The 27,488-nt window shown below is 40.8% G+C and overlaps 1 protein-coding gene across 1 annotated transcript in view; it reads right to left on the bottom strand.

The window, feature by feature from the left end:
* faf1 (Fas (TNFRSF6) associated factor 1) overlaps positions 1-27,488 on the bottom strand; it is an 83,141-nt gene that overhangs the window by 16,945 nt on the left and 38,708 nt on the right. Inside the window, exons 9-16 of the mRNA XM_049588705.1 lie at positions 24,977-25,072; positions 23,962-24,085; positions 23,776-23,839; positions 23,582-23,663; positions 14,867-15,021; positions 7,214-7,350; positions 7,039-7,127; positions 1,028-1,108 (exon numbers count right to left, since the gene is read on the bottom strand). Of these exons, the coding sequence (XP_049444662.1) occupies positions 1,028-1,108; positions 7,039-7,127; positions 7,214-7,350; positions 14,867-15,021; positions 23,582-23,663; positions 23,776-23,839; positions 23,962-24,085; positions 24,977-25,072 (828 nt within the window). The remainder of the gene's footprint in view (positions 1-1,027; positions 1,109-7,038; positions 7,128-7,213; positions 7,351-14,866; positions 15,022-23,581; positions 23,664-23,775; positions 23,840-23,961; positions 24,086-24,976; positions 25,073-27,488) is intronic.

The following is a 27,488-nucleotide window of genomic DNA, read 5'->3' as shown; positions in this document are numbered from 1 at the left end:
GGCAACTCGCCACGAATCAGCTTTAATACCTCTATGTCTTCATAAATGGGTACAGCTTAGGTTACATTCATCTGACTGACCAGCGTTAGCTAAATGAACGTTACTGCATAGCTAACATTAGCTTCATAATAGCCTAATTTCCAGATGGCAGGGTACCTAATTATGAAAACATAAAGACCTGGAAGAAAATCGCTCATTGGCGACAATCACACAGCAGTTCTCAAAAAGGTAAGCTTCATTGTAAATATCAATGACTGTATATAGAGATGGACAAGTACACGTCAAATATTTTTTTCTTTTATTATTTTTATTTTTTCTGTTATTTTAAGAAGTTCTTGTCATGCTGGTGTCCATCAAGTGTTCATTTTTCGGTTTTAAGTTTAGTTTTAGTTTGTTTTTTATGATGCTGCAAAAAGGGGACGTGGCATCATGATTGACAGCTGTGTGTCAATCAGTGCGCTCATGATCAATAGCGCTGCTCAGGATAGTGTTCGAAGGGTGTATGGGTGGGAACTCAATACCGTAGCTCGACTTCCCGATCCCTACTGGGCAGATTTTGGCTCCAAATGACGTCTCTAGCACCAGATGGTGCATGTATACGGGATAGTTTGGCTTCACTTTTGTACAGTAGGAGGACCTGGATATGTGTTGTCCATCTTTATATGCAGTCTATGGTCAAAATCTGATGACACTCACCTCTGTTGCGGCTTTTGGTCTTTCTCTACTTGTGTTTTTTTAGAATTTGCAAAGTGTTTTGGATATGCAGTTCATTCAAAAAGTCTCAACCACCATACTTATGTGCTTAATAGCAGTAAACTCTGAAAACAACAGCAGCAAGTCTACAATAAGTGTATAACTAGCAACACAAGTTACAGTCGTGCAATAATAAAAATGGAGATGACGCCTGTTGAAGAAAAAATAAATTGAAATCTTGGTAGAAGTGGTGCTTATGCTTTTTTGGTTGCACATGCTGCACATATACTGTCTTAGTGATTCAAACAGACAGGCTGCTTTATTTTGAAAATACCTTTTTACGGTCCGCCTCTAAAGATACACGGTAGGCCTCGTCCTGTTCTCTCTTCACAGTCTCTCTCGCCTCACGCTCGTCCTGGGTAGAGAGAGGGAGAAAGAAAATGGGGCCCATTAACTAACAACATAATGAAAGGAAACACAAGGACAAAACATCTAAGCTGAGGTGGCGGGTGTGGGAGCCCCGGAGAACCAAGCAAAAGAAAATGCAGCATGTCAAGTGTGGTTACGTACAAACACCAGGTATGAAAGAGTAGCACCAGAGGGGATTCATTGTGACCGGGCTGTCATTTACCATACCCTGAGCCTCTTTTATGTTTCCTCATCTCAGTTTCACCGTCCCTTTCTCTTTCATTCACTCTGCCTCTCTCTTCCTGTTTGTACAGAGGGAAGGGGACAGGCGGCCCTTCTCTTTCTACCTGCTGTGGCTACAAAGTGTTTTATAAAGACTGGGACTAAATACGAGTGTCCATTGTGTTAACAGTGCACAGCCATTAGTTTTTCATTTTCTGAAGGCCCACGCTGTGTGCAAGCCCGGATATGGCAAAGTAAGCTTATTGTGATGATCAGAGGGCTACTGTGCAGCTAAGCAAAAGGACAGTGTGTATTGTTGCATTCAATCAGAAAATGCAAAGGATACATTTGTGCTTTTGGCCCGCATAATAGATGAACACTGAAAGGAAACTGTAAAAGAATGGTAGAGAGGGACAAAAGCATCAAAAGTGGCCACCCTCAATAGACTGGCACTGAGTCACGCAAACAAGTCACACAGTAGTTCATGTTTGATACTCATTATGAACTGTTGTAATGTGTTTTCAAATGCACCATCTGTCTTGAGTGACCTCATGTGAATGAGAAGCATAACATGAAACATTAATCTGCCATGTATGTGTTCAAACACAATGTGATTTTAAAGACCTTATCTTTGGAAGAAAAAAGAAACAGATTTCCCACATCTATATTTTGGCTACTCATCAAGTTGGCTAGACATGTGCTGTCTTATAGTGGTGCTAATAAACTCCTATCTTAGTGGTCAGAAGTCACAAATGCAAGCTGTCACATTTAATGTTTGCTAACACAACAAATAAGTGTTGCGAAAAGCAGTTTTTTAATTTTTAATCAAGTGGCTTTTTGTTTTTGGGTAACACCTTGGCTCTGTCACTTCACAGCAAGATGGTCCAGAATTAAATCTCAGCGCAGGTCCTTTTTGTGGACCCTGCATGAACCTCTGATGTTGGGTTATAGATCCCCTGGGTGCTTCAGTTTCCTCTAATATTAAAAGATATGCACGTTTGGCGCTCTTGACCAAAACTGAACTTTGGTTTGTTTTGGCTGCACTTCACATGAAATACATGTGAAATGACCCGAGCTGAAAATAGCCTGTGATGCTGACAGACGCAGACCACAAAACCTGCAGTGAGTCGTCAGTCTGTTAGTAACGACTAAGCTAAAACACAGACAACCATAGGAATGACTGGCGAGTCAGTAAGGCTGGTTGAAGGCACAATGTGGCTGTCCAGCTGCTCCGTTTCCAGACAGACACAAAAGTCACTGTCAAAGTGGAATGTCTGGTTTGGGTGGATGTCTGTGTTCTTGTCTGAGTCTGTCTTTGGAGAATTGAGGTGGAAAATAGGAGAAAAATGGACAGAAGAAAGAGGGAAGGGAGCGAGGGAAATCCACCAATGCCTTGGAGCTGCTACAGTGAAGATGGGATTAGTCCAGTATCAAGGCTGACTTCACCTTGGAGATGGGATAGGTCCTGTCAGGTACAGGATATATCAAAATCCTGTGGTTATTAGTACTAATCACGAATAATCACACTGGAACATTATGCTTTCATCACCACTTACACTCTCTACGCTGTCTTTTTTTCCCCTACATTTTCTCAGGCTATTTCCTCCTGTCAGGCCATGCCTGGATAATTATCACACTTTAATACCTTTCAGAACAGCTCTACTAAACTCTTATGCCATAGAAAATCCAATTTCTTATTTCTCTGACAGATCTCAAGCCAGTTGTTCCAATGATTATAAAAGAAGTGATGATAACGCAGTAACATAATACAAGTATTTTGTGCAGATGGCTTAAAAAAAGAAATATGAAAATCAAATCAGCTTGTAAGAAAAGAAACATGCACAACCATTTTCAAAAATATTTTATGTAGCAGTTAGCCAACTATGAGGGATTTAAAGCTGGGGTCGGCAGTTTAATTTTGGCATTAATGGGCAAAAATCCAATGAAAAATTTTGGGCATATGTAACTCAAGTGGACTGAGAGAAAACTTGACTTTTGTGCCTCCTCTTGGATCTGTTTTCAGGCTTTAGAACACATTGATGCCAGACTTTGGCCAATCACAGGTTATTTCAGAAGAAAGTTATTCCTGTTGGCTGTCCTATAAATGCAGATGCATGTGCATGTCCTTTGGGTGAAAGCCTGATTCAATGGCGGAGAACTGTAGAGCAAAAATTGCAAATCAAGCTTTGGGAACAACTGTCTATGCTGCAAAGCAACCCAAAAAGGAAAAAAAGCCTTATCAAAAAGAGAGTCTGAAAGAGAACCTGACAATTAATGGGACAAAAACATTCAATACTGGCCAAACGTTTCTGAGATTGAGAGAAAATGTTGCTTAAAATTTTGCCTCCAGCTGACCAGAGCTGAAGCCTAATGGCTACAGCTTCCAGTTCATGTTGATGTAGTAATGTTAGGTAGAGCCTTGAAACATTGTGTGTCCTTAGCCTTACTTCCTGCCGTTACAGACCTTCTCACCAGGAGGACAGTGTGAAGCAGTTTCAGAGACACACGCAGTTGGTGGATGCAGCACGAACTCCAGCTCCAGGGGACCAGATAACCCAAGTCCTAGCTGGATCAGCAAACTTTCTGTTGCTGCTGTTACAGAGATTAGACCTGGCAATGCCAATGGCCTCGAGCCCCCTCTGACATCCCGCACTGGGGAGATTTGCACTGGCCACATTTAAGCCACTACAGCCCAACCCAGCACAAACTCCAGCTCCAGAGGTCCGAATAGGCCAAACTTCCCACCGAATTGGCAAACTTTCTGTTGCTGCGGTTACAAAGATTAGACCTGGCACTGCCACTGGCCACCAGCCCGCTGTGACACCCGGTGCTTGCGGAGATTTGTGCTGGCCGAATTCATGCTGCTACAGCCACAGCCACTGGCCAAAGATCCATCTCTCTCCTCCCGGGAGAAGCAGTCCACAGCCATGGAAAGCAAGACAAAGGGACGGTGGAGCGGCTAACATTAGTTTACTAATTTTTTATCACATTTTTGGTTGGATAAACAGAGATAGAAAGAGAGACAGGATGGGCTGAGCAGTGCACTGCACACACCTCTACAATTAAATAAGACTAAATAACTCAATGTATGGGAAACACTGGTTTACTGTATGAAGTCTGTACAAATGCATGTGGTTATCTAGTGTGAGGGGCTTACAACAGAGAGAGGAGAGCTACAGGAGGGGGGTGGATTTTCAGAATCTTCCCTTTTTTTTTGCCTTTTCCAGATTTCTGCCTACCATTGTTAAAATTTTGTGTTTGACATAGGAAGCATGTGTGCCACTTTATTACAAGAACTACAAAATATACTTGCAATATTACTTAATAAGGTGCAATGCAATGTAGTGAACCAAACAGTCCTCCAGTGTGAATAGGGCTGGGTATTGAATTTCAAGACTTTTTTGGTACCAAGCAAAATGTGTCTGTAGCACAGAGTATCTGAAACTGTCAAGTAGTGAAAGCTGGCATAGAAAGTCTGCTCATATTGTTGTTTACTCATTCTATGATCAGCCGAGTTCTCATTTAAATGTAAGTTTTAGACTGTTTAATTTCTGCAAAGTTCTTGTACGGCAGCTTGTGTTTAGACAATATTTATCGTTTGTGAACTTTGGCTTATATGTTCACTGAACAACATGAGAAGAAAAACATGCTAATATAACAATAAGGTATTGAAAAAGTATCCGTTTGGTATCTGTACTCAGGGAATAAAACTGAAAAAAATCAAATGATACCCTGCCCTAAGTGTGAACCTTTAAAACACCTAATGATTGATAGCCTGATGTGACACATGGACATATTCTGAATACCTCTTGTCACTCCTTGTCATTGATGATTATTTGAAGTGTGACAAATCCATAATGAAGCAAAAGCATTGTAGCAATAATAACAGCACAAACTGAATAGCTGTCACTCAATACTCAGTAACTCACCTGAGGTAGTCTAAGCCTAGGGGTGTGTGTGTGTGACAACCACGGTTCCCATGACTGAAATGCTATGACTATCACATTAGCATTGTTGGAGTGGCTGTTTGGTTCACTGACTGTTTAATTGTTAAATCCTAATAAGGTGTGACATCTGTCATCTATAGATACAGTAGTTAAAAAAGACGTACAACAATGTTAGTGAGAGGCTGACGGAGGAGTGTGGGAATAAGATTTCACAGCTGATACATACAAAGCATCTGTAGGTGTAGGGTCTTGTTACTGATCACAAATCTACCTTAACCACATAAATCTTTATATTATTTATAAAATCTAAAAGAAAACCACTAGATAGTCTACAAAGAGACTGTGTATTCTATATGGTTGCTTATTCCTAAACCATAGGGTTTTAAAATGAAAGAGAGAAAGAACCTGGAAGGATTAGTCTAATATTCAGCTGACTGAAAACCTGTCTGGACAAACACATATTGTGTCATTCTCTTGTTTGATGTCACTGAGTCAACACATTAGTAAGTGATTAAGAGGTGAAAGTCTTTGACAGTGAGGGGGACCTCCCCGTCATACTGTCCCACATTCCTGTCTATGACATGAAAAGACCACAACCACTGTTCCCTCTCTTTCTTGTATGGAGTGTATCCCTCAATGGTGTTTGTCCACTTTCTACTGGAGTGAAAGAGGTAGTCGACAGACACAGAGCAGCACAGTGAGTCTGTGTTCTACACCTATTCAAAAACCAACAACTGTAGCTGGCACATTACACTAGAACTAAAGGGGACTAAGGTGAAATGGTTAACTATTCTCTCTGCTTGTCATAACAAGAATGCCACAGTTTAACACTGCCGTCTGAGCTGTCTCTGCATGTCGTGACTGACCTCTAAAGCAAGACGTTAAAGGCCACTAAACTGTCCCACCAAGGCCTTTGAGTGTGGCTATGACTGAAGGCTAAATCAAGGAAATAAAAGTAAAGACGACTGAATTATTACTTGAGATCTGAAATATTAATATAAAGTCAATAATATACAGAAAAGCAGATTCTTTTATTTGAAAGAAAAGACGTTCGTAGAGTGGAACTGGATGGCACTTATTTTTTGTTTTTTGAAAAACTCAACAGCAATGTCTCTTTCCAAAAATCATGACCTGGTTACTCAAGATAATCCACAGACAGTTGTGAGCAGTTTCATGTAGGAACTATTTTCTTTCTACCAAACTACACCCGCCATCCTTATCACTGCACAGAGGGAAGCGTGCATCTACTCATGGACGAGAGCCTTGTGGTCTTCACAGCGCAAGATGTAAACATTAATGGCGTCCTCCTCGGCTGAGCTGTTATGTTAGCACACTATGTGGTGCTAGGTGAGCTAGCATTAGATGTATGCTTTATTTTCTATGCAGTGATTAATGTGCCATTAATATTTACTCACACATACACAGCTAATGTTTTGCTGTCAAGACCACAAGGCTCTAGTCTATGAGTAGATGCACGCATAGCTCTGCACAATGATACAGTTGGCAGGTGTAGTTTGGTAGACAGAAAATAGTTCCTACATGGGACTGCTCACAACAAGGTCTGTGGATTATCTTGAGTAACCAGATCATGATTTCTGCCATCTGCTTACATTATATCTTAGAGAAGGCAGACATCTCTACGGCCGATATCTCGCACACTCTGACACTCACACCAAAACAATCTAGATTGATAAATAGCACTACAGGTAAGAGGTGTGACATTTGTGTTTGCCCCACTCGCAGGTGCCTCACTGTACTTAAACTTTACCTCATCTTTGATGTCCTCTTGCTGTTGTGCTGTGAAGATCTCCATCGCTCCCATTAACCTCATCATCAGCTCGTCCACTGTCGTATTGCCTAAGGAAAGAATAGGGTGTAATTTAATGAGTTACAGACATCTATATCTAGAGATGTGATCATACTACAAATAAAGTCACAATTACCTTGAATAACATTTAGAACTTCATTGGATGTGCGTTTGCCCATGACTATAAGGAGCAGGGGGAACTGGTCTGTCTTGTATGTCCGTATAGTCTGTGTCACCACACTGCCAAAGTGCCTCGTACACATGGTGAGTAGTCTGAAAGAGAAAGAAATATTCCACTTTAAATTTAGTTTTTTATTCTGTTTAATTTACTTGATCGTTTATCTTGGAACTGAACACATACTTTAGAGCCTGTAAAGCAGACATATACGCGCACATGCATATATACACAAGCACTTTTACAACATATGGAAAAGATGGCGTATACTCCATATTTTTCAACTGCAGCAGAAAAGAGAAATACACACAACTCGTGGCATTAAGGACTTTAAAACCAATTCTGCATTTTCTTATTCCATCAGAGTGACATGCTATCTCAATTGGAACCGTAGATGAATTAGTATTCCTCACCAGACACCCAGAATTGATAGGGCAAGAGAGGATTTCTTATTCCATTACAAAGACAGAACTTTTTAAATTAACATTTCAGGGAGGGAAAAGGGTAGCAGGCAGCCGGGGCCCCGCCAAGCTCCCTGTAAATGTCATAATATTAATGAATTGCTATAGACTGAATGCAAATATAGATTAGCTTTTTCTCCTGCCTTTTAATAAGATCTACTTTAATAACTGGCTGGTAAAATAGAGAAGTAATGGAATGGGTGGAGAGACAGCGGGTCAGAAGAAGAAGATAGATGGAAGGTCTGCTGTCTGGGGGGGGGTTGGGGGTGGGGGGGGGAACACGACTCATTAAAATATGAAGCCAAAGCTGTGGGAGCTACTTGCAGACTTCTGTGAAATATAGTACTTGAGTTCATTGTGGTGCTTTTTTAAAAGAAAAATAGTACCAATACTTGCTGGAAAAATGGATGATGGACTGAAAGATATGCCAAAAATATGAAAGCTACAGCACCTGATCTCAAAGCAGAGCTGAATTTAAAGGAGCAGTTTGTAGGATTTAGTGGCATCCAGTGGTGAGGATTGTAGACTGCAACCAGCTGAAACTTCTCCTACGTGCCAACCATGAACTCATGGTTAGGATTACTTCAGTGTGCATTGTTCAGGCGGTTTTAACTGGAAGCTGAATTATCTGCAGAGGTCTTTTTCTCTTCAAAACGATAGGACCAGGTGATTTAAACCAGTAAAATCACTGAAGAAAGCAGTTGCACTTTATAAATCAGTGTTTCTTCAACGCTAATCAGCTTGTTGCAGATGGGCCACTAGACCAGCACCCGAAAGTGTGTGCTCACATTTTCTCTCTTATTACTTATCAACCAAACATTCAGGAGATTTTTAGTGGGAGCTGAATTATCCGCAGAAGTCTCATCCTTTCCAAAACAAATGGCCCGGGGATTGAAACCAGTAAAAATACTGGATAAGGAAGTTTCACACTAAAAATCTGTGTTTTTCCGATATTGTTCAGCTCTTTGCGGAGGTGGCTAATGCGAAAACTTGAATGGCGCACCCTATCTAGTGCCAGTGTTTCGTTTGTCCGTTCTGGGCTACTGTAGAAACATAGCAGTGAAATGTGGCAATCTCCGTAGACACGGACCCACTCCCTATGTAGATATAAATGGCTCCTTCTAAGGTAACAAAAATCAAGATTCTTATTTTCAGGTGATAATACACAAAAGAAAACATACTTATTCTATTATATTTTTGCCAATATATGCCCCTAAATCCTACACACTGGACCTTTAAGATGTTTTGGGAATAGGATTCAAATACTTCTCAAAATGCTGAACTTTGACTGACCCATGTCTTGTGTCTTGCAATGAAGAAGTTGGGTACCCTAAATCCTGCTGATCATTTTGCCTTGACATTTGTCCCTGTTCAGACCTCAACCTGGGCAGACCATAACAATGGCCCACAGGGAAACTCTAACCTGTAATGAAAGGCCAGGGAACAATAGACACTAACTTGAAGGGTAACCCAATCTCAAATCTCCCATCAAACACAAACCAACCTGCTTTGGTTTCCATCTCAAAACTGAGGAAGTCAGTCCACCACATTAAAAAAAAAACCCCCACATCATCCCGACATAAGAACTGCTCGACCTGTGAACACAACTTAAACATGTACATGTATGAACTGTAAGAATGACAGAAATGCTGTAACCAGGATATGAATCCACCTATAGAACAAGTACGGACACAACACTGAGGGCAGGAGGAAGTCAAGCTAGTGCAGAAGCTAAGGTGAACAGTTCAGCACAGTCCCATCCAGCCATAACATAACATGGTAAAGAATGTAGCCTAGTCCGTACCAGACCTGTGGCCTCTAAAGTCCTTCAGGGGTAACTACACGTAGAGGAAACACCTGCGTGGAACTTGCAGCTAACGTGAGTTTAAGGACTCTGCTCCGATGGTTAAAGTGATTGACAGCTTCTAATTTGTCACCATTCCCATTTCCACCTCTCCACTGCACATCCAGACAGCTAAAATAGTTAATGTTACCCCGGACTGTCACATCACATTTCTTCATATCAAAGTGGTGCATGAAGATGTGAGTAGACTGGTTAGACCTGACATTTGCTCCACTGAGCAGTTGATGAGTCAGGCTAGTACAGTAGCACTGCAGGGAATATTTCTGCCAGCCACCTGTACAGGAGTTATGTATGGGAACCGGATGCTCCAATTGCTCACTGTGTCATACACACTTTGTTTCAGAGCGAACATGGACATGTTTTGATTTGAAAACGACATTTTGTTCTCCCTCTAAACCAGTTATGTTTTCAGGTAGGAGGATGTCAAGAGGTGAAGTCAAGTGTGCAGAACAGGTTTGCATGTTGGTTTGTGCTCTTAGCGGTTGAGACACCAACTTAAACACAAAGGTCATTAACAATAATATGAACACCTGTGTTTCTTGGTCACTGTCACACTATTGTGACATGCCCTTGAATGCTGTTGACGGTCCAAATTTCTACAAAAGAAATAGCAACACAATAAAGTCATTGACACCTTTACACCTTGCATTAACGTGGGTTTTGTTGGAATTGCAATCAGATAGTGCTTGACCACATGAAAGTACAGGTGTAAATGCACCTGAAACACATTGGGGACAGACTATCATCTGATTGGCCAAACCACCTCTGGAGGTAGTCAGGGACACATTAGCCCTGTTTCCACCAAACACTTTTCGGTATGGTACCTTTGGAACCAACAGTAACCCTTCAGACATGGTACCTAGACCCTGGTGTTTCCACCGCAAACAGTATTCTTAAATGTAGGTGGGGTTGTTGTCACTCACCGCACCGTCCAGCACTTACTTTATTTCCTCATCACTGGTGACACAGATGGAAGTCTGCACCTCGTTTATCGTCCACAGAACAAGGTCGTATGCCAACATTTTCAGAACAAAATAAATCAGGCTGCAGTGAGAGTCTCTCTCCATGGGATATTAAAAAATAGCAGGTTTGTGCATTTAGACCTTCTCAGGCAAGCTCAGGGGTTTCGTGTTGCTGGAGCCCACAGGAACACTCTTTTTAAATGCTTGAAGATCCACTCATTACTAGAAGTGTACGTCATGTTAAACCTGAAGTGATGGTCAAAGCTGTCACAGTAAAACTTAAGGTGTGTTGATTGATTCACGTCATGAACTCATACATTGATCAACATTACAAGTTAAGGTTGCACCTTAAAAGTCGCTGGCAGTTGGCCCTGTGAAAGAAGTTATTTTTTTCTCTGACTACAACAAAACATCCTTTCATTTTATAGTTACAGTCTACTAATAAAACCAGCCACAACTCAGCCCTGAGCAGAGCAACCATCTGCATTGACCAATCGACAGACTGCAGTGTTCACAGCTCCACCTTTTAGCACCAGATCTGTGTGCCAGGTACCGCAACAGAGGGGGGACCAAAAATGGGGACGGTACGAAATACTTCCATTGATACCATCCACAACTTTTCACAGTGGAAACGGAAAAAAAAGCGCACTGAGCTGAACTGTACCATACTGCTCAGTGGAACAGTGCTATTGTGACCATACTGAACATAAGTGTAAATGCAATTTTGTTTTCAATTCACATACAGCAACTTTATGGGTTGAGAATTTCTAGTCACATGTCATAATAATAAAAACTTTTGTGTTACTTTATTGTTATCATAATAGTTGTTGACAGGCAGGGGTGGGGCCTGTGTGGACTGAAGGGCCCCACTGCATTACAGGGGCTGTGGAGGTATACTTTACAGGCCACAGTCAAAATGAGATTGTCTGCTTTCAATTTAGGAGACACATATTAATACCAGGAGTAAATGTAATCAGGTTTAATCATATCTATAGAAAAAATCTTAATGCAAGGTGTAAAGGTGGTCTTTAGTTTACTCTTTAGAGGTGCTTGTACAGATATGTAAGCATGGAATAAAGTGTGTAATAGATTTGAGGAAGCGTGACCCACTCTGATGAAATGATCTACTTTCAGTGTGTTTATCTACGTATAGTTTCAATATTTGCCATGTGCAATGACAGTACAGCACCTGTACCATATATCAGATTCCTTTCCCATGGGTGACAATTACACTGGCATCCAATCAGCGAAACTACATTTATGCATAATTAATCATTTAACTGGGAGGCCTGTGAGAATACAGAGAGCTCAGCAACAGGCACATTCCAATATCAGCAGGTTCAACATATACACACATATACACACACACACACACACACACACACACAATCAAGATACCTTTCTAACAGCCTGCGTGATTGATGCCAATCACCAGTCACTTTGGATCAACCAGAGAGCGTGAGAATCCAGAGGAGCAGTGTATGTGTGAGCGAGCGAGTGTGCACATGTGCATGCATGCGTTAGCAGCAAAGCTGTGACTAGCTGTGTGTGATGAAAAGCTCCAGATGTTGCCTGCCTTTTAATGTGCAATAAAAAGGCTCAGCTGGGGCAAAAAGCAAAGGAGGCCAATGCGAGAGAAAGGAGAGTGGAATGAAGGAAGGAGGGAATTTCCTTAAAAGAAATAATGGAGGGGTGAGGTCAGGGTGCGAGTCTTTCTTAAATGGCTGCTACCAGAGGGCAGGCTTAACTCTGGAGGTTCTGGGGAGAGGGTTGAGGTAGTGGGATAAAGAGGAGGGAAATAAAGAGAGATGGGAGGATCAGGAAGGAAAAGATGTAACAGGAAGATGAGGGGAGAGAACACTGGGTACAATCGTAATGAGCAAACATAATCAAATCATCAGTAAGTCTACCTTTACCTTCACCACGTCTATTGCAGACGTGATTTATTTTCGATTAATTTACAATATTTTTCTACAGAATGTGCTACCCAGATATAAATATCCATCCTAGGAGCAGGAGCTGTGTAATAAACAGGTGTCGCACAGATCTGCCAGTTACCAACACAGACTGCTGGAGCTGCACCAAAACTTTGAGCGTAAATGGAGAGATAGAGATGTTTGGACTCCAAGGGAATCCTTCGTCTCCCACTGACCCTCTATTCAGACAGCTTAGTCAAGATTGCCCAATCAGGGGCCTCACCATGCAAACACAACGCCTTTTGTTAGCATGCAACCTCCGCGCTTCAAAAAGAGAATGAAGTAGAAGAGAGAATGAGGAGACAGAGATGCAGGGTGTGAGCAATAGAGTGAGAGTTGAATGCCAGCAATTAAGGAAATGTCCACAATAATGCGAATAGATTTGAAAAACGCTGTTTATGTGTCGAATGAGGCTCCATCCACACTAACATTTCAGATCATTTTCTGCAAGCTCGCTGTCCACGCTGAAATGACAAAACACAAATCTCTTTTTTGTCTTTGAGGGCTTAAAATAATTGTATAACGTAACGTAGAAATAACAGGACGGGGCAGAGCACTAAGTAAAATTACATTAACCTTCTCCGATAGAAGTACCAAAAACAACGCTACTAGAAAAAGGTAACAGCTTCCTGAGCAGGGTATTTTGACAGTTTGCAGAGCCCTCTGCACACATGCAAGCTGCTCTCCTGAAATACATTCAATATCCTCTTTATTAGATACAACTCAGTACGCAAACAGTCCACTCCTCCAGACAGTAAGTCACATATAAATAAAACATAAGGATTAAGCATGCAGTCGGGGCTTAGAGGTTGAGTTATTGCTCTACTTTAACTTTACAGTTGGAGAAAAATGCAGTCCTAAACACTATATAATTCCTACACTGTAGGTGTCAGGATCTCTGAGGGGTCCAGAGAATTAAATAATTAAAGGGCAATTAAATGTTTTTAAAACAACCTAGTTTGGTTCATCATTCCGATTAATTCAAAAAACTGTTTGCTCACTAGATTCCTGATGACAAGACTTGGAGACCAGGGAGTAACACTGGACACATTTTTATGTGTTACTGCAATTTGAGATGTAGGTTATAATTTGTGTATCTAAATATAAATATATTACTACATACAAATTGGAAAAACCTCTTAAGCACTCATGTAGAAATGTTTCATGAGCTGTAGCTTAAAAATTAAAACTAAAAACTACTTGTTTTTAGAGTTATGGCAACAGAGGCTGACACATTACAGCGCAATCCAGTATCAGAGCACCGTGACGTTCAGCTGTTAAATATCACTCATGTCATACTCGTCTGGAGCAGTCTCAACAACAGTTAAACCTAAATAAGTGTCGCAAAAGTAGCATTTTAAGGCTGAACTATTTCTCTTGCTTACAGTATATTATACAGGTGTCCCTATTATTGTGTCCACCCTTGTGTACCAACTAGAATGAACACAGATTGTGTTTGTATTGGGTGTTGTTTCTTTTTATTACAGCCAAAATTTAATAAATTCTAAGCATATGGTTTTACTGTGTCAGTCCAACAGTTTAGGTTAAGAAAATATTTAACAGATTAATTAGCTAAAACTTACCTAAGTGATATCATACAGCTAGTAAACAAAATAATTCACTGAACTTCAGGTTTCAGGGCTAAACAATAAGGGTTGTCTGACTGTCTGGGGTAAGTAAAATGCTACACATCAGGCAAGTAAATCTGGCAACTTGACTGCTTGTTTGGACAAGTGGTAAAAATTAGAAACAGTGTTGTGTTTTTTGGGGGGTTTTTTTGAGCCAATGGTGGAAGTAGCTAAGTATTAAGTCATCTTGCTTTCTTCTTGGCATTGCTGAGTTACATATGCGCAGTAACATTCGGCACTTGTGATTAAATGGCAGTGGCTAACGACAAAGTTTATTACTGTAGCTGAAGCATGAGCGAGCTTTTCAATTATTCTGGAAACAGGAGTTAAGTTGGGTGGCATTAGAGGATGTGGGCGAAACTCAAACTTTGTATTGCACAGTTTGCTGGAAGTTTGAGAGCAAGGTGAATAAAACTGGGTCATTTTTCAACGGCACGTCAAGTTGTTGTTTGATAAGCACTACTATGATTTGTAAAGTGGCATGTAAAAAAATCACTTTGGGCGAGTAGATTTTTGACCCATTTGCCTGCGTGTGAGGAAAGAAACTAAAAACTTTGAAACTTGGTTTTGTCTTTATTCAAACCACAACTACATTATGGAGTAAAGGCAGCGGGATACACAGTGGGATATACAGTTAAAGGAACAAAATACAGTGTGACATAACTGCTAAATCCCACGGCTCCATGACTATCAAGTCCCTTGAAAATGTTCAAAGTGTGGTACCTGGCTTTGTTAGCTTCTTTAGTGACATCCCAGGCCCATGTGATGAAGTTCTGGCTCAGGTAGGACACAATGGAGTCAGCGCACATCATTTGGGAGCAGAAGACGTTGCTGAGAACACTGTCATCATTGTGGAGGTAGATGGCCAGCAGCTTTCTCTGTGGAGAGGAACAGAGACGAAAAGAGGAAAAGAGAAAAACGATGTGAGCAAAATGTAACACTGATTCTCTCTGGATATTTGCTGAAATTTTGTTTTATGTGTGCTGGGGCAAACAAAACAACAAACTGCATAGCTGGCTGTTAATAGAAAGGAAGGAAGGAAAAGAGTACAGATTACAAGTTTGATGTCCAACTATAAAGAAAACACTCCCCCAAAAAAAGAACCATCAAATATATCATCTGTCTCTGAAATGATAAAAATAAAATTCCTCACAATCCATTGCTCTCAGATGTGTGCTGATCAGGAGTGTGAGATCTGTCAGCCACGTGTAGGTGTCTCATCACTGCAGAGACATTTCCACATTACATGACTATAAAATGACACGAGGGACCTCTGGGTGCAGAGCCAGCATGACTCCAACAGACCACAGCAAGGCCACAACTGGCAAAAAAGCAAATACCACGCAAAATCAAATGGAGAGCGGTGTAAATAAAACTTCTCTTGGAGGCGACGAAGATATGGAGAAAACAAAACAGACAAATCACTCTATTTATTTTACACCAAATGCCAGCAGCCTGTTCAGGTTAGTAGCGGCAGGGCCAGACAATATTGACGAAGCTCCAAATCCAAGGATATTGACACCATCATATAAGCCTGGCAGATTCTCCCTACTGACAATCTAATTAAAAAACAAACACACCCACAAACATAAAAGGTTCCAGGGGACAATGTTGGAAATAATGCTCTCTAAATTACATGTCACTTCTCTTGCTATATAAGAACAAATAAGAAAAACTCTCTCAGTCTTCGCTTAGTTCATTTTTAACCACGGCTGCGGAGGGGGAGTCAAGAGGTCTGTTTCTCAGGAGCAGTAATCTAGGCTACGTACGCCAAAAAGCAAAAAATCTACACAGGGCGTAAAATGTGAAGGGAAGTGAAAGGAGAAGTTGTGCTATACTGTGGCCTGTGTAGAATAGGAATGGGAGAGCACTGCTGTGTTTGCTCAACGATTAGTGCTTTAGAATAATCTCCAGGGCTCCTAGAGAGAAGGAGCTGGGGACTCATTCATTGGGCCGATTCAACGGCCTGAAAAGATTAAACACTCATGCTGAGAAGACAAGCAAATTCAGTCTTGAGAGAGGAATGAGTGTGAGGGGAGGGAGAGTTTTACAACATGAAAAAAAAAAACCTGATACACGCTCAAACACTGACGTCCCAACACACATGCGCAGAGGCACAAACTTAACAGTGTGGTACCCACAAAGTGAAGGACTCACACTCACACACATGCATGCTCAATTAGAGCAAGTGTAAAGACTAATCAAAGTGGGCATTTTTCGCCAACTGAACTCCTTCATCTTAGTTAAACTGTCCGTACCCCTCTGTTCCCTCTCCGCTTTCAAGTCAGATCTTTTGTATTGCCTGTCTGAGAAGGGAGGAGCAAATCCCTCCGTTCAGCTAAATTACTAGGTCCAACCTGAGTGAGATAGTGACCCCATAGCCTTTCCTCACACCTGTTCACCTAAATCTGAGCTTGCTTTGTGTGTGTGTGTGTGTGTGTGTGTGTGTGTGTGTGTGTGTGTGTGTGTGTGTGTGAGATAGAAACTAAAGATTTCAAGCAATAAACAGTGTTCGCATTGAGTCAACCACACTGTGTAATGAAGGCTCCTCTTACTCTGAAGATCAATAGCGAGTTTAGGGGAAAAAAAATTGTAAATGCCAATATTTTTCTATTGAAACAAAACCTGATTTGCTTGAACTGAATGTTTTGTATTGTGCTGTGGTGCCTCCCTAAATGAGGCCTCTGGAAAGATGAGTATCTGTGATCAATAGAACAAATACACTATTTAATGCAGTTGCTATCAGCCTGCTAAAAAACCTAGAAGAACGCAGTCCTAAACCAGGTGTGGGCAAGTTGCGGCTCAGGAGCGGCTCTTGAACCTTTCTCCAGTGGCTCCCTGTGGCTTTGACAAAAAAATATATAGAAATGAATAACAGGTATCTTTTAACATTTTAATTTTCATTTATCATTTTTTGTAGCCCTACAGGGATTCTTACATTTTCCAATTGTATAAACATGTAGCCTATACGCTGAATTAAATAAATGTTTTAACATCATGTCAACGTTGTGCGTCATAAAAGTAGGGCCTGGCGACTTTAAAATTAGCAGAGTCTCAATAGCTATGGGTTGTCTTGAGTCTCCTTAGTAAGGCTAGTTATTTATCCCAAATCCAAAAGAGTAAATGTCTCATTATCCATAGAGAATTTCACAGTGAGTGGGCAGACATGTATGTTTTCACCACTAACACTGCAAAGTTTAAGTACCAAATAATCATAAATTGCTGACTGCAGAGGAGCTACTTTGTTTTAAAACATATTAATGAATGTTCATTTAGACCTATTACAAATGGTTATATGACAATTTAGATTAAATAGGCTGTGTTGTCATCACTATAAGGCACAAATATGTCTTACTGCTGACTCTACTGCTGTACTGACTCTATGTTGAAAAAAAAAAAAAAACAAGACCTGGGTGCAGCTTATTTAAACACTGACAGCAACAGTGTGGGAGGTAATATTTTAATAAAAATGCTAATATCATTCATAACAATAACTACCATTCATTTCCCTTTTCCAGAAGAGATATATCAGAAATTACTTTAGTAAGATTTCAAGCTGAAACAACATGTCAAACAACATCAAGCTACACAACATTTCACAACACTTCAAGTATGAATGAAAACAGCAAAAATGTCCAAATGTCCTACCACACAATGTTAACAAAAGTGAAAGTTAATGTGTGTATCTGCCCAGTGATTCGATCTGCTCCAAAATGTATGGGTTCTTCCTTAGCCCATGCTACACCCTTTCACGAGGTTTCTATTTACATCGTCTTGCTGACAAATATTCAAACAAACCCAGCTGAAATTACAACCTCCTTGGATGAGGTAATAAAGCATGCCCAGTGTCACAACATTCTTAGTTATGTTTTATGGGATAATCTATGATGACGCATAGAATTAATAAAAATACAGCAGGACACAGAGGCTGCTAACCTAACACCCAACACTTATAACTCTTCTGTTCAGACCATTTATCAGAAAAGTTGTGACATTTTGTGAAAAGGCACTCTTTCAATGGAAGCTTTGTTCCTGTACTATATTTTATTTTAAAGCTAAACAGCTAATGTGGTTAATATAAAGTGAATTACAATTAGACCTGACTTCATCTGCAAGTATGAGAAGCCATGGCCTTCCAGCTTCGAGTATTTACTTGACACCAACCTCCAACCAATCATAATCAGGTATTCACTGCAGCCATGGAAGAAAAATATTATTATCTGTCTGTCCACTGGGGATCAAATGATGCAACCTAAACAATGGCGCAGCAATGAGAAGTTAAATTTTTCATTCAGGCTTGCTGCATTATAGGCTGCGTCTGAAATCACTCCACTATATTTAATTCTGGTGTTTTATTTGAGTGTGTAGTGAAAATATACTGCTCATAGCACGACCATAAGTATTACTCAAACTCCAAGATGCAACCAAACTAATCCCCCTCCCCACTAGCCCCGAACTACAAAGTGTCACTCTATATTATGAAGCCACACTCACAGCTGTGGAGGGCTCTCTGCATTTAAAGGAAAGCTTATAATAATATGACAAAAATCCTCATCATCCAATATCTCGTCTCATATCGCAGTATATACTGTATAGCTGATACATCCAGGCTCTATATAAACCTTTTCTGAGAGTAACTTCTCTCACCCAGCAGAAACAATATATATGACATTGAAATAAAGTGCGGAGTTATTCTTTGAATCTGAAGCCTCTTTAACAAACCTGAGAGGGAACTCTGAGGCTCAAACAGTATATTTTCTCCCTGACAGACATTTAATGGCTTAATCAAACGTCTGTCCGAGGATGATACTTGTATCACATCAAGCAGAGGCTTTTAATCACAGTTACGGTATGTTTAACAGCATTCAGAGGAGACCAGCAAGTGAGATACAGACGTACACAGAAAGGTACAGAGAGAAGGAAGGAAGGACAGAGAAAGTCCAGATAGTGATTGTTCTACAGATGGCAGGCTCAGTCTGGAAAAGCAAACACTTCAAAATGAGGAGCTCAAATGACTGATCTAATGACCTTGAACACACAGTGGGAAAACACATTCAGATCGATGACCAGCCACACACGAGGCTGTCCACACTCTGTTGAAAACACACCTCTTTATGACAGGAACGGCTGCAGATTCTGAACTCTTTCTACAGCGCCATTGAACTAACCGAATTTATTGTCAGCTATGAATTACATTCTTAAAACTCAGGAAATAACTTTTGGTTTTGTTAGCGCCTGATTATCCACTGATGGTTAGGATGAAAACATGTGGGTTAAATACATTTACATATAGGTAATCTATCAGAGTTTGGACGAAGTGTCAAACTATGGGATATTTCTACTTCTTAAGTTTGGAAAATAAGGCAAACTAGACTGAATGACACATGAAGAATATTATTCAGCCGCACAGCACTCGTATGACTCAGAATGTGAGGCACCACCCCTGGGGGAAATACCACATTTTTGGGGAGTCCTATTTACTATCACTCTCCACTTAGTCCATCTATTTATGCATGAGAGTAATCATTTCAGGTGCAATCAATAAACTACAACTGAACGCTGCTTGTGATTCACAGCCCTAAATCTGATAGATATACCTACAAATGCCATTCTGAATCACCAGTGCTCTTTCCTCTTGACTCTGAGAGGCTATTGCCGGGTTTTAAAGCGGATACTTGGCAGTGATAAATCCCTGAACTCCCCTCTCCAGCAAGGCTATGAATTTTGATGTGTCTTTGTGTGTGGCAGACAGGAGAGAGGAGTGGAGAGCGGAGGAGAGTGGGGTTAGAGTGATTAACCACTGCGTTGATGGGGATTTAGCGAGGATCGTGGTTAGTGATGGGTGGCCTATCTCTCTGTACGCTCTGACTAACCGCTGATCCCCAAGAGGGTTCAGCTCAGCTCAGCTCAGCTCTGCAGCCCAAAGCATTTTCATTAAGGATGGATTGAGTCTATCTCAACAGTCCCCCAATACACACCTTCAGAAACACTTCATCAAATGTAGTGTTTTGCTTAGTGATTAGCCTCTCCCAGGCTTTGAGAGAGTGAGACTGATTCCTCTGTTTATAAACCCACTGAGTAGTCCCCCTTCAGTCAAATCTGCCTTATTCCAATATCCCCTTAATGAAGTAGGCTTTTTCTACAACCAGGACACAAAAACTAGATTCCTTTTCAAATGGAAGCAAAGAGCAAAGGGAGAAACGGGAGAGGGGACAGCGTAGTTGCGCACATATGCTACTGTGTAATGAAAGCGTCAAAAGCAGCATGTTTCGGCCTGTCGTCTAGGACGCTTGTGACAAAACAGGACAAACACAGAACAGATCAAATAGCTTCTGTTTTCATGCAAAATTCTTTGCACATATCCAGCTTCCCTAAAGCCATTCTAACCACGGCACAGTTGGCAGACTAAGTCAAGCTCACCCAGAATAAAACAAAATACAGTGAAAATGAATACTATTTCGCCCCTGCGCTGTGTAGAGCACAGTGGTACAGTACAGTACAGAGTGTGTGAACACCAGGGAGACATTGGCCATATTGTGCTGGCTTAGGAGAGGAGATCAGCTGGGAAGCAGGCGAGACGCCAAGCTTCTCTTTAGGTTTTTTCCATCTCTGTTTATTTCACACTCCCTCCATCACTTACCCTTATCCTTCAACCTCTCCTGCTTTTATTCCTCTCTTTCTTCTCGCTCAGTCTTTTCCTCCGACTATCACTCCACGCACCCTCCTCTCCTTTTAGACCACGTTCTCTGTTCCGTGCCCCCGCTATCATCTCCTCCACCCTCCCTCCCTCTCTGTGAGCCTGGTGATCTGAACCCCCCTAACATCTTGCTGTGTCCTCACAGTCTAATAAGGCTGTAATCCACACAAGCTGTCAGTTGATACAAGCATCCTTAAAAGGACAAAAGCCAAAAAAATAAGCGGGGAAAGTGGACAGCTAAAAATAAAGCCTCAGCTGTCAGGGTGAAAATTTGATGAGGGGTTTGATGAAATTATATCAATGTGGCTAAAAAGCCTTCGTCACACAGCGTGACATAGGGGGCAGACAAATAACAGTAAACACTGTATGTTCAATTTTCAATTAAATAAACTATTGATACCAACATACTAAGAAGAGAGGTCACTTAGGATTGCCTGAGAAGAGGTAGTTTTCACAGTTAATGTCAATCATTTGCCTGCTGGTTACATTTATTTTGTTTGTCTTTGTCAGTTCCATTTGTGATTGGCATATGCTGTCAGATTATATATTTTCAGATTATATATATATTTATTTTTGCAAGTTTGGCGGAGATTATTTGGACTCTTCGGGCTCTGTTGATGCAATGATTAGAATATAAACACTGCCAATTGACAATACGCCCACTACGTCCTGCATTTTAGGTAGCGTTTGAAATCATTACTGATTCCCTCAAACTTAAGTTATTTTCCTCTTGTGTTAAGAGGCAGTGTTAACATTGTCTGTCTACTCCCTGTTGCATATACGTCATTATGCATCTTTGGCTTCGAAACATGAGGCTGCATTCAGACCAACAAAATTTCGGTTTCCAAAACATGCAGCCTCTCATGGGACAACAGGGGTGCCAACATGAAGGGTTCCAGCAAAAAAAAAAAAAAAAAAAAAAAAAAAAAGGATGTTTGGAATAAAATAATTTAACCTGGCTTTAAGTTCACCACGATCCAATATCAACTAAAACCAGGAACATTCTGCAGTTCAGCGGTCAGTTAAACATGCAAGCACACACTGCAGAAAGAATACTCTGCTGCATGAACAGTGTATCAACGTGCAAACAGGATTGTTAAAGATATACTATGTAGGATTTCCCTAAAATAACAATACAAAACTCATACAAAAGCAGTCCCTCTCAATCAGCACTGACCGAGTGACTCTGTCTTCTGTCTGTATCTTCCTATTTTCTCTGCTGTGTTCAGGACATTCCTGAGCACAGCACACAAGTGAGGTCTGTACTTTACAAAAAGGTAGCCACCAGGTACCAGACCATAAGCAGCCTATGTCCAAGAGGGAGCTACAAAATAAGCGGACACAGCACAGAAAAATGCAACAATAGCAAGCACAACACCGAGTGGACAAAGCTGAGGATGGCTTTCACTTTTACTTTAGCTGGCGATGCTGTTTACAAGCGGTGGCAGATAATGCCTGCATAGCATACAGCATAGCATACTTTAACCAATAACTGAGATGGAGGATACATCCTTCATAGCTGCAGAATTCTGCCTCATAACACAGTGCAGTGTTCTGGCATCTGATATGACCTGACTTAGTAATTATTGTGCATTTCATATTGTATTCTATACCATGCAGTTATTATGTAAGGCACCTGCACCAGTAATCCTGGTCACTTTACAAGGGAGCTACTGTGTTTTTTATATTGTATTTGGTATTGTGCAGTGTGTACATACTGCTTCTATTACGTCAGGCACATGGATTTAGTGTAGGTAAATTGCATATTGACTTTAATTTTTATTGCACCTACTTGTCATTTGTAGGACTAAAGGTAAAAATAGAGTTTTGATAAATTTGGTGCGACCATGTTTTCATTTCTTGTAAATGATTGCACACTGTCCTCTTATTAATCAAATAAACTAAACTATACTCATAGATGTGTTTTTCAAGCTGGACTTGATAAAGCAAAAATTATTTTCTCACTGGTACCTGTAGCAACATACCACACCAATGCAGCCCGTTTTTTTTTTTTTTTTTTTTTTTAAACACAGTGCTAATTTCAGTCCCCTGCTGCTCATATCTCTGTGGGGATTCCTCATGGTTTCATCTTCTATTGCTGAAGGCAATCATGTAACCACCACCAGACCTTGTCAGCAACACACAATGACTGGTGTGTACTGATAAGAACCAAAATCCCAGAGAAGGTACCCCACTTTCTTTTATATTATATTCCAACTTAACATTGTGTGTGTGTGTGTGTGTGTGTGTGTGTGTGTGTGTGTGTGTGTGTGTGTGTGTGTGTTTACATAGAGCTTTTGCCAAACTGATATAATGGTACTACTCAGTACAGGAAGATCCATTTTACACTTTACAGCAGCCTGGAAAAGAATAGACCAGGCATATACTGAAACTGGTTATAATACTGACCACTGTGTCTTAAATTCCCACCAGCTCAATAATGAAGGAGAAGATATGAGAAACGCAGTATCTCCCTTGACAGAAAGAGAATGAATAATATCCTGCTCAGTCTGTGTTTCTCCTCTGTGTTGTCTTAAGCAAAGAAAACTGCTCAAAAAAGGCAGTTACTGGTCTCTACACCAGGCAGGGATGACATCAGTGTTAAGGAGAGGCCAACATGGTAACATCAGGACCTCATATCGTACACAGTCAAAATTAAAAGCGTTTTGTTACCCATTACAGTATCTCTATAAATCAGAAACCCTCCTATGGGGCACCGAACAGTTAATAAGCTGACTTACATCTCTGGCTTTGCCATAGAAGGCCTCTTGAGATGCTGCCTCCAAAGACCCGATGAAGAACATTGGGTGGGTCTCTCCATACCTGAAGGACACACAGAACAAACAAACAGTTGATAAACACATTGCAACATGCCAGCTGTCTTTGATTCCACAGCCCTTTGGATTAATACAAGAAGCACCAGACGTTAGCTCACCTTGAAGAAAATTCGGCAGTAAAGTGCAGTAAGGCATCAGCTTCATTCTCACTATTCTCTGGCACTGTGGGGGGACAAAAATTATTATATGGTCAAGCTTAGGGATGATTGTCACTGGCATTTAACACCTGGGGCTAAAATTAAAACCTCTAATCTGACATTATTAAACTGCTCCACTGTACTCACTCATAGGTGATTTCCGACAGGTAGAGGCACCCATTCCAAACATCTCTGAATCGTCCACACCAAACTCTGACGCATCCTCAAAATCATCCCCCTCACTGTCACTGACCATATGGACATCTGCACACTGCAAACACAAGCAATTCATTAGTTTCCAGACTTTTTCAATGGAAGTTACCGAAGGAATACTTCATCCCCAAAGTGACCATATACTGTATATGAATTACTCACCCTGTGATACATTGAATTAATGGAAGAAAACTGAACGGAGAATCAGGAAACTACGAAAATTCTTGATGAACTGAAGTCATATGGTAGTATCAAAATATCTGTTTACAAACTCTCACACAACTCGTACAGTATATTCCAAGTCTCATTTATCCAGTCGTATGCACAGTACTTCCCAATCAGACAGTCTTCACAGCCAGAGTCCATTGAAAAAAACAGTAATTTTACCTCACTGAACACAGAAGCTGCTGGTCTATGACTGCCTCGATCAGTTAGCTTGTTTGTGTTACTGTGTGACTTAAGTAAATTGAAACTAACCCTTTAAAACACCAAAGTTGCACAGTAATACAAACAAATTAAGTTATCGAGGCAGTGGTGGACCAGCAGCTCCTGTGTTCGGTGAGGTAAAATTATAGTTTTTGTGAATGGGGTCTGGCTTTAAAGGGGCAGAAATAAGTTTCACAGATGTACTAAGCCTATGACTGGATAAATGAGACTTGTATTATACTGCATGAGCTGTGTGAGAGTTTGTAAATTGATGTTTTGATATAGTTTTGCTGTTGTTAAACGCAGACCCCTATGACTTCAATTGATGAACAATTTTCTCAATTTTTGGATTCCTCGTTCACCAGAGGCATATGAGAGAAAAGTTTTCTTCATGAATTCACCATAACATATGGTGAGTAACTGATAAACAAAATGGTTATTTGGGGGATGAAGTAACAAAACCTTCTTCAACAAAAGCATTTCATTGGTTAGTATGTATACACAACACCCAGTGTGTTCATACCTCTTCTGTGGCTTCCTGGGAATTGACTGGTGAGGACCTTCGACAAACACTGAGGTGATGGCAAGGATAGCTGATCCCAGAGACAGCTAGCGTCATCTAAAAACAGGGAACATAATGAAAGAGTGATTAAACCTAGTCTAACAAGCAAGGCCAAGCAGTTGTGTGAGATCTTTCAAGTGACCATCAAATTTAATTGAATCCTATCTGTTTATCAGGGGGAGTGAGTGATTCTACTCCTGACCAAAAACTGAACTATAATCAAAACAACAAACCTGACACCTGACTCTCAAGTTGTACATCGCAGTATCTTGTCAAATACTTTGGTTTGCCTATTTAAGACTAGGTGTCCCCAGGCTGTAGAAGCAAAGCCCATATCATGAGATACTCAGTGGCTTTCAAACACAATCTTGCTCATCTTTCTAATCACGGTAGAAGCTTGATGAGGTTTCTGTACACCTGCAGTAGCCGTTGATGGTGTGATGGTGGTTTGTAGTTTGTAGTAAGAGAACACCTGACTAATGAGCTCCCAAATCCAAAGCCAGGACTTTAAATGTCAGCGTTCAGCAGGGACTCATTACAGCTGGTGTCTCCTGGCTTACACCCCGAGGGACGTCAACAATACAGGCTAGGCAGTTGCAGGATGTGGGTGTGAAACTAAAGATACTCACTTTTTTAAGAAAAAAAAAGGTGTGTCAGATTTTAGATTGATTCCCATCATGTAACAGTGTGGAACCAACTTTAAACAAACTAAAAACATTTTCACAAAATGAAGACACATTTGTTTATTCCTGTGAACAGTAAGCACGACTAGTAACAATCAAACCGTGACTTATTACCTGAATGTGCTGATACTTGTCAAAATAATGCAACAATATATTCACTGATGTGCTGTTTGTTAAGAGCAGAGCAGAAAGCCCAGATGCAAAATACTTTTCTGGGAGAGTGAACTTCTAAACAACAGGGCTGAGGCAGGGCAGGCGGGCTGGGTGTGATAAGAGGCAGAGAAGCTGCTCGTCCCCTGCTGAGGTCCTGTGATCTGCTCCATTGTCAGGTGCTAAGACGCACAAAGAGCAGCTGGACATGGTTGAATCAGGAGACGATTACATGCAACGCCAATTGAGTCTGAAAAGGGCTACACAGGCCGCAGGGAGTTTCTCCTAAAATAGCGTGGTTCCTCATGCTGGCCTCAGCTTGTATAGCAGAAGAGAACAGTGTGACCACTAGACCTTGTCAGCAACATGGACTTACTTGTGAGTCCATCTATATACCTGGCACTGATAAGAACTTACATATCTAACAAACTGCCAGACTGTCTATTATATTCTGTCTTTTCACACTACCTCATCTTTTCAATGGGCATTCAAGGGCATGAAATCAGTGTGAGACATCATCAGTAAATATCCTGAGTGTCTTTCTTGGCTGCTTACCATTATCTGCCTGACACATCAATCCAGACAGATGTATTGTTATACCACTACAAACCAATCATGTGATCACTGATCAAAACTTCGATATGGAACTAACTGAGACTATATTATATATATTTTGTAACATGTTTTGTGTGTGATATAGTGTTTGTCTTTTAATATTTCCTTTAATTGGAGATGCAAATAAGCTATATAGCTAGCTCTGGCTTTACATTTGTGTTGTGTATGGCTCCAGTTAAATAAACTAACATACTAAACTAAACTAAGAAGCAGGACTCCTTTATGGTATTAATTAAATTTCATATGTTATTGCATTAATATGATGAAGCCCCTTGATTTGTCAGCTGTTTCATTTACGGGGTTAACAAAAAAAACAGCCATTTCTGACTGTTTTTTGTATCTACAAATAGTTTCCTAAAGGTCTGGCAGCATTTAGTAGCATCTAGCGATTCACGCGATTTGTCGTCAAATTAAACATTTAAACAATGTCAAGGTCAACATCTGACCCCTCGCTAGTCGGCACCAGAAATATCAGTCGGTTAAACCAATTAGCGTTTTATTCTTTACAAGGTCATGCAGCCACCCACCACTAGTGGGGGCTACAGAGCCATCAGACAGCAGTCCCCCTCCCCACGGTAATGCTAGTGAAAATTGGAGAGATGTCCTCTCGCAAAACCAGCACGGTTTGGCAGTACATTGATCTAGACAGTGAAAACAAGGCAGCATGTAGGCTGTGTCAGAGAAAAACTGGCATATAGTAACTCGACTGGAGCAATGCGCAACTACATTCAACTCAAGCACGTGGATATTAACCTGCACCGAACGACGGCTCCTGCTGCTAGTAGTGATAACCACACACAGCCCAATCTGACATCATTTACCCGGAGACGCTGTGATCCCGCCCGGTCTGAGAAGATAACGCAGCTCATCACAACAATGACCTTGCAAGATATGCTTCCACTTAACTATGTTGAAGGTAAAGGTTAAGGAAATATGTTGTGTGCTAAAGTTTGACTGTGTTTTCTTTTTTTAGACTAGTCGACTAGTCTTAATCAAACTCTTCCTGTGTGCCAAGCATGTAGGAA

Source organism: Epinephelus fuscoguttatus, linkage group LG10 (genome assembly GCF_011397635.1).
Source record: "Epinephelus fuscoguttatus linkage group LG10, E.fuscoguttatus.final_Chr_v1".
NCBI lineage: Eukaryota > Metazoa > Chordata > Actinopteri > Perciformes > Serranidae > Epinephelus > Epinephelus fuscoguttatus.
Note: the sequence above shows the minus strand (reverse complement) of the source record. Positions and strands in the feature narration are given on the sequence as shown.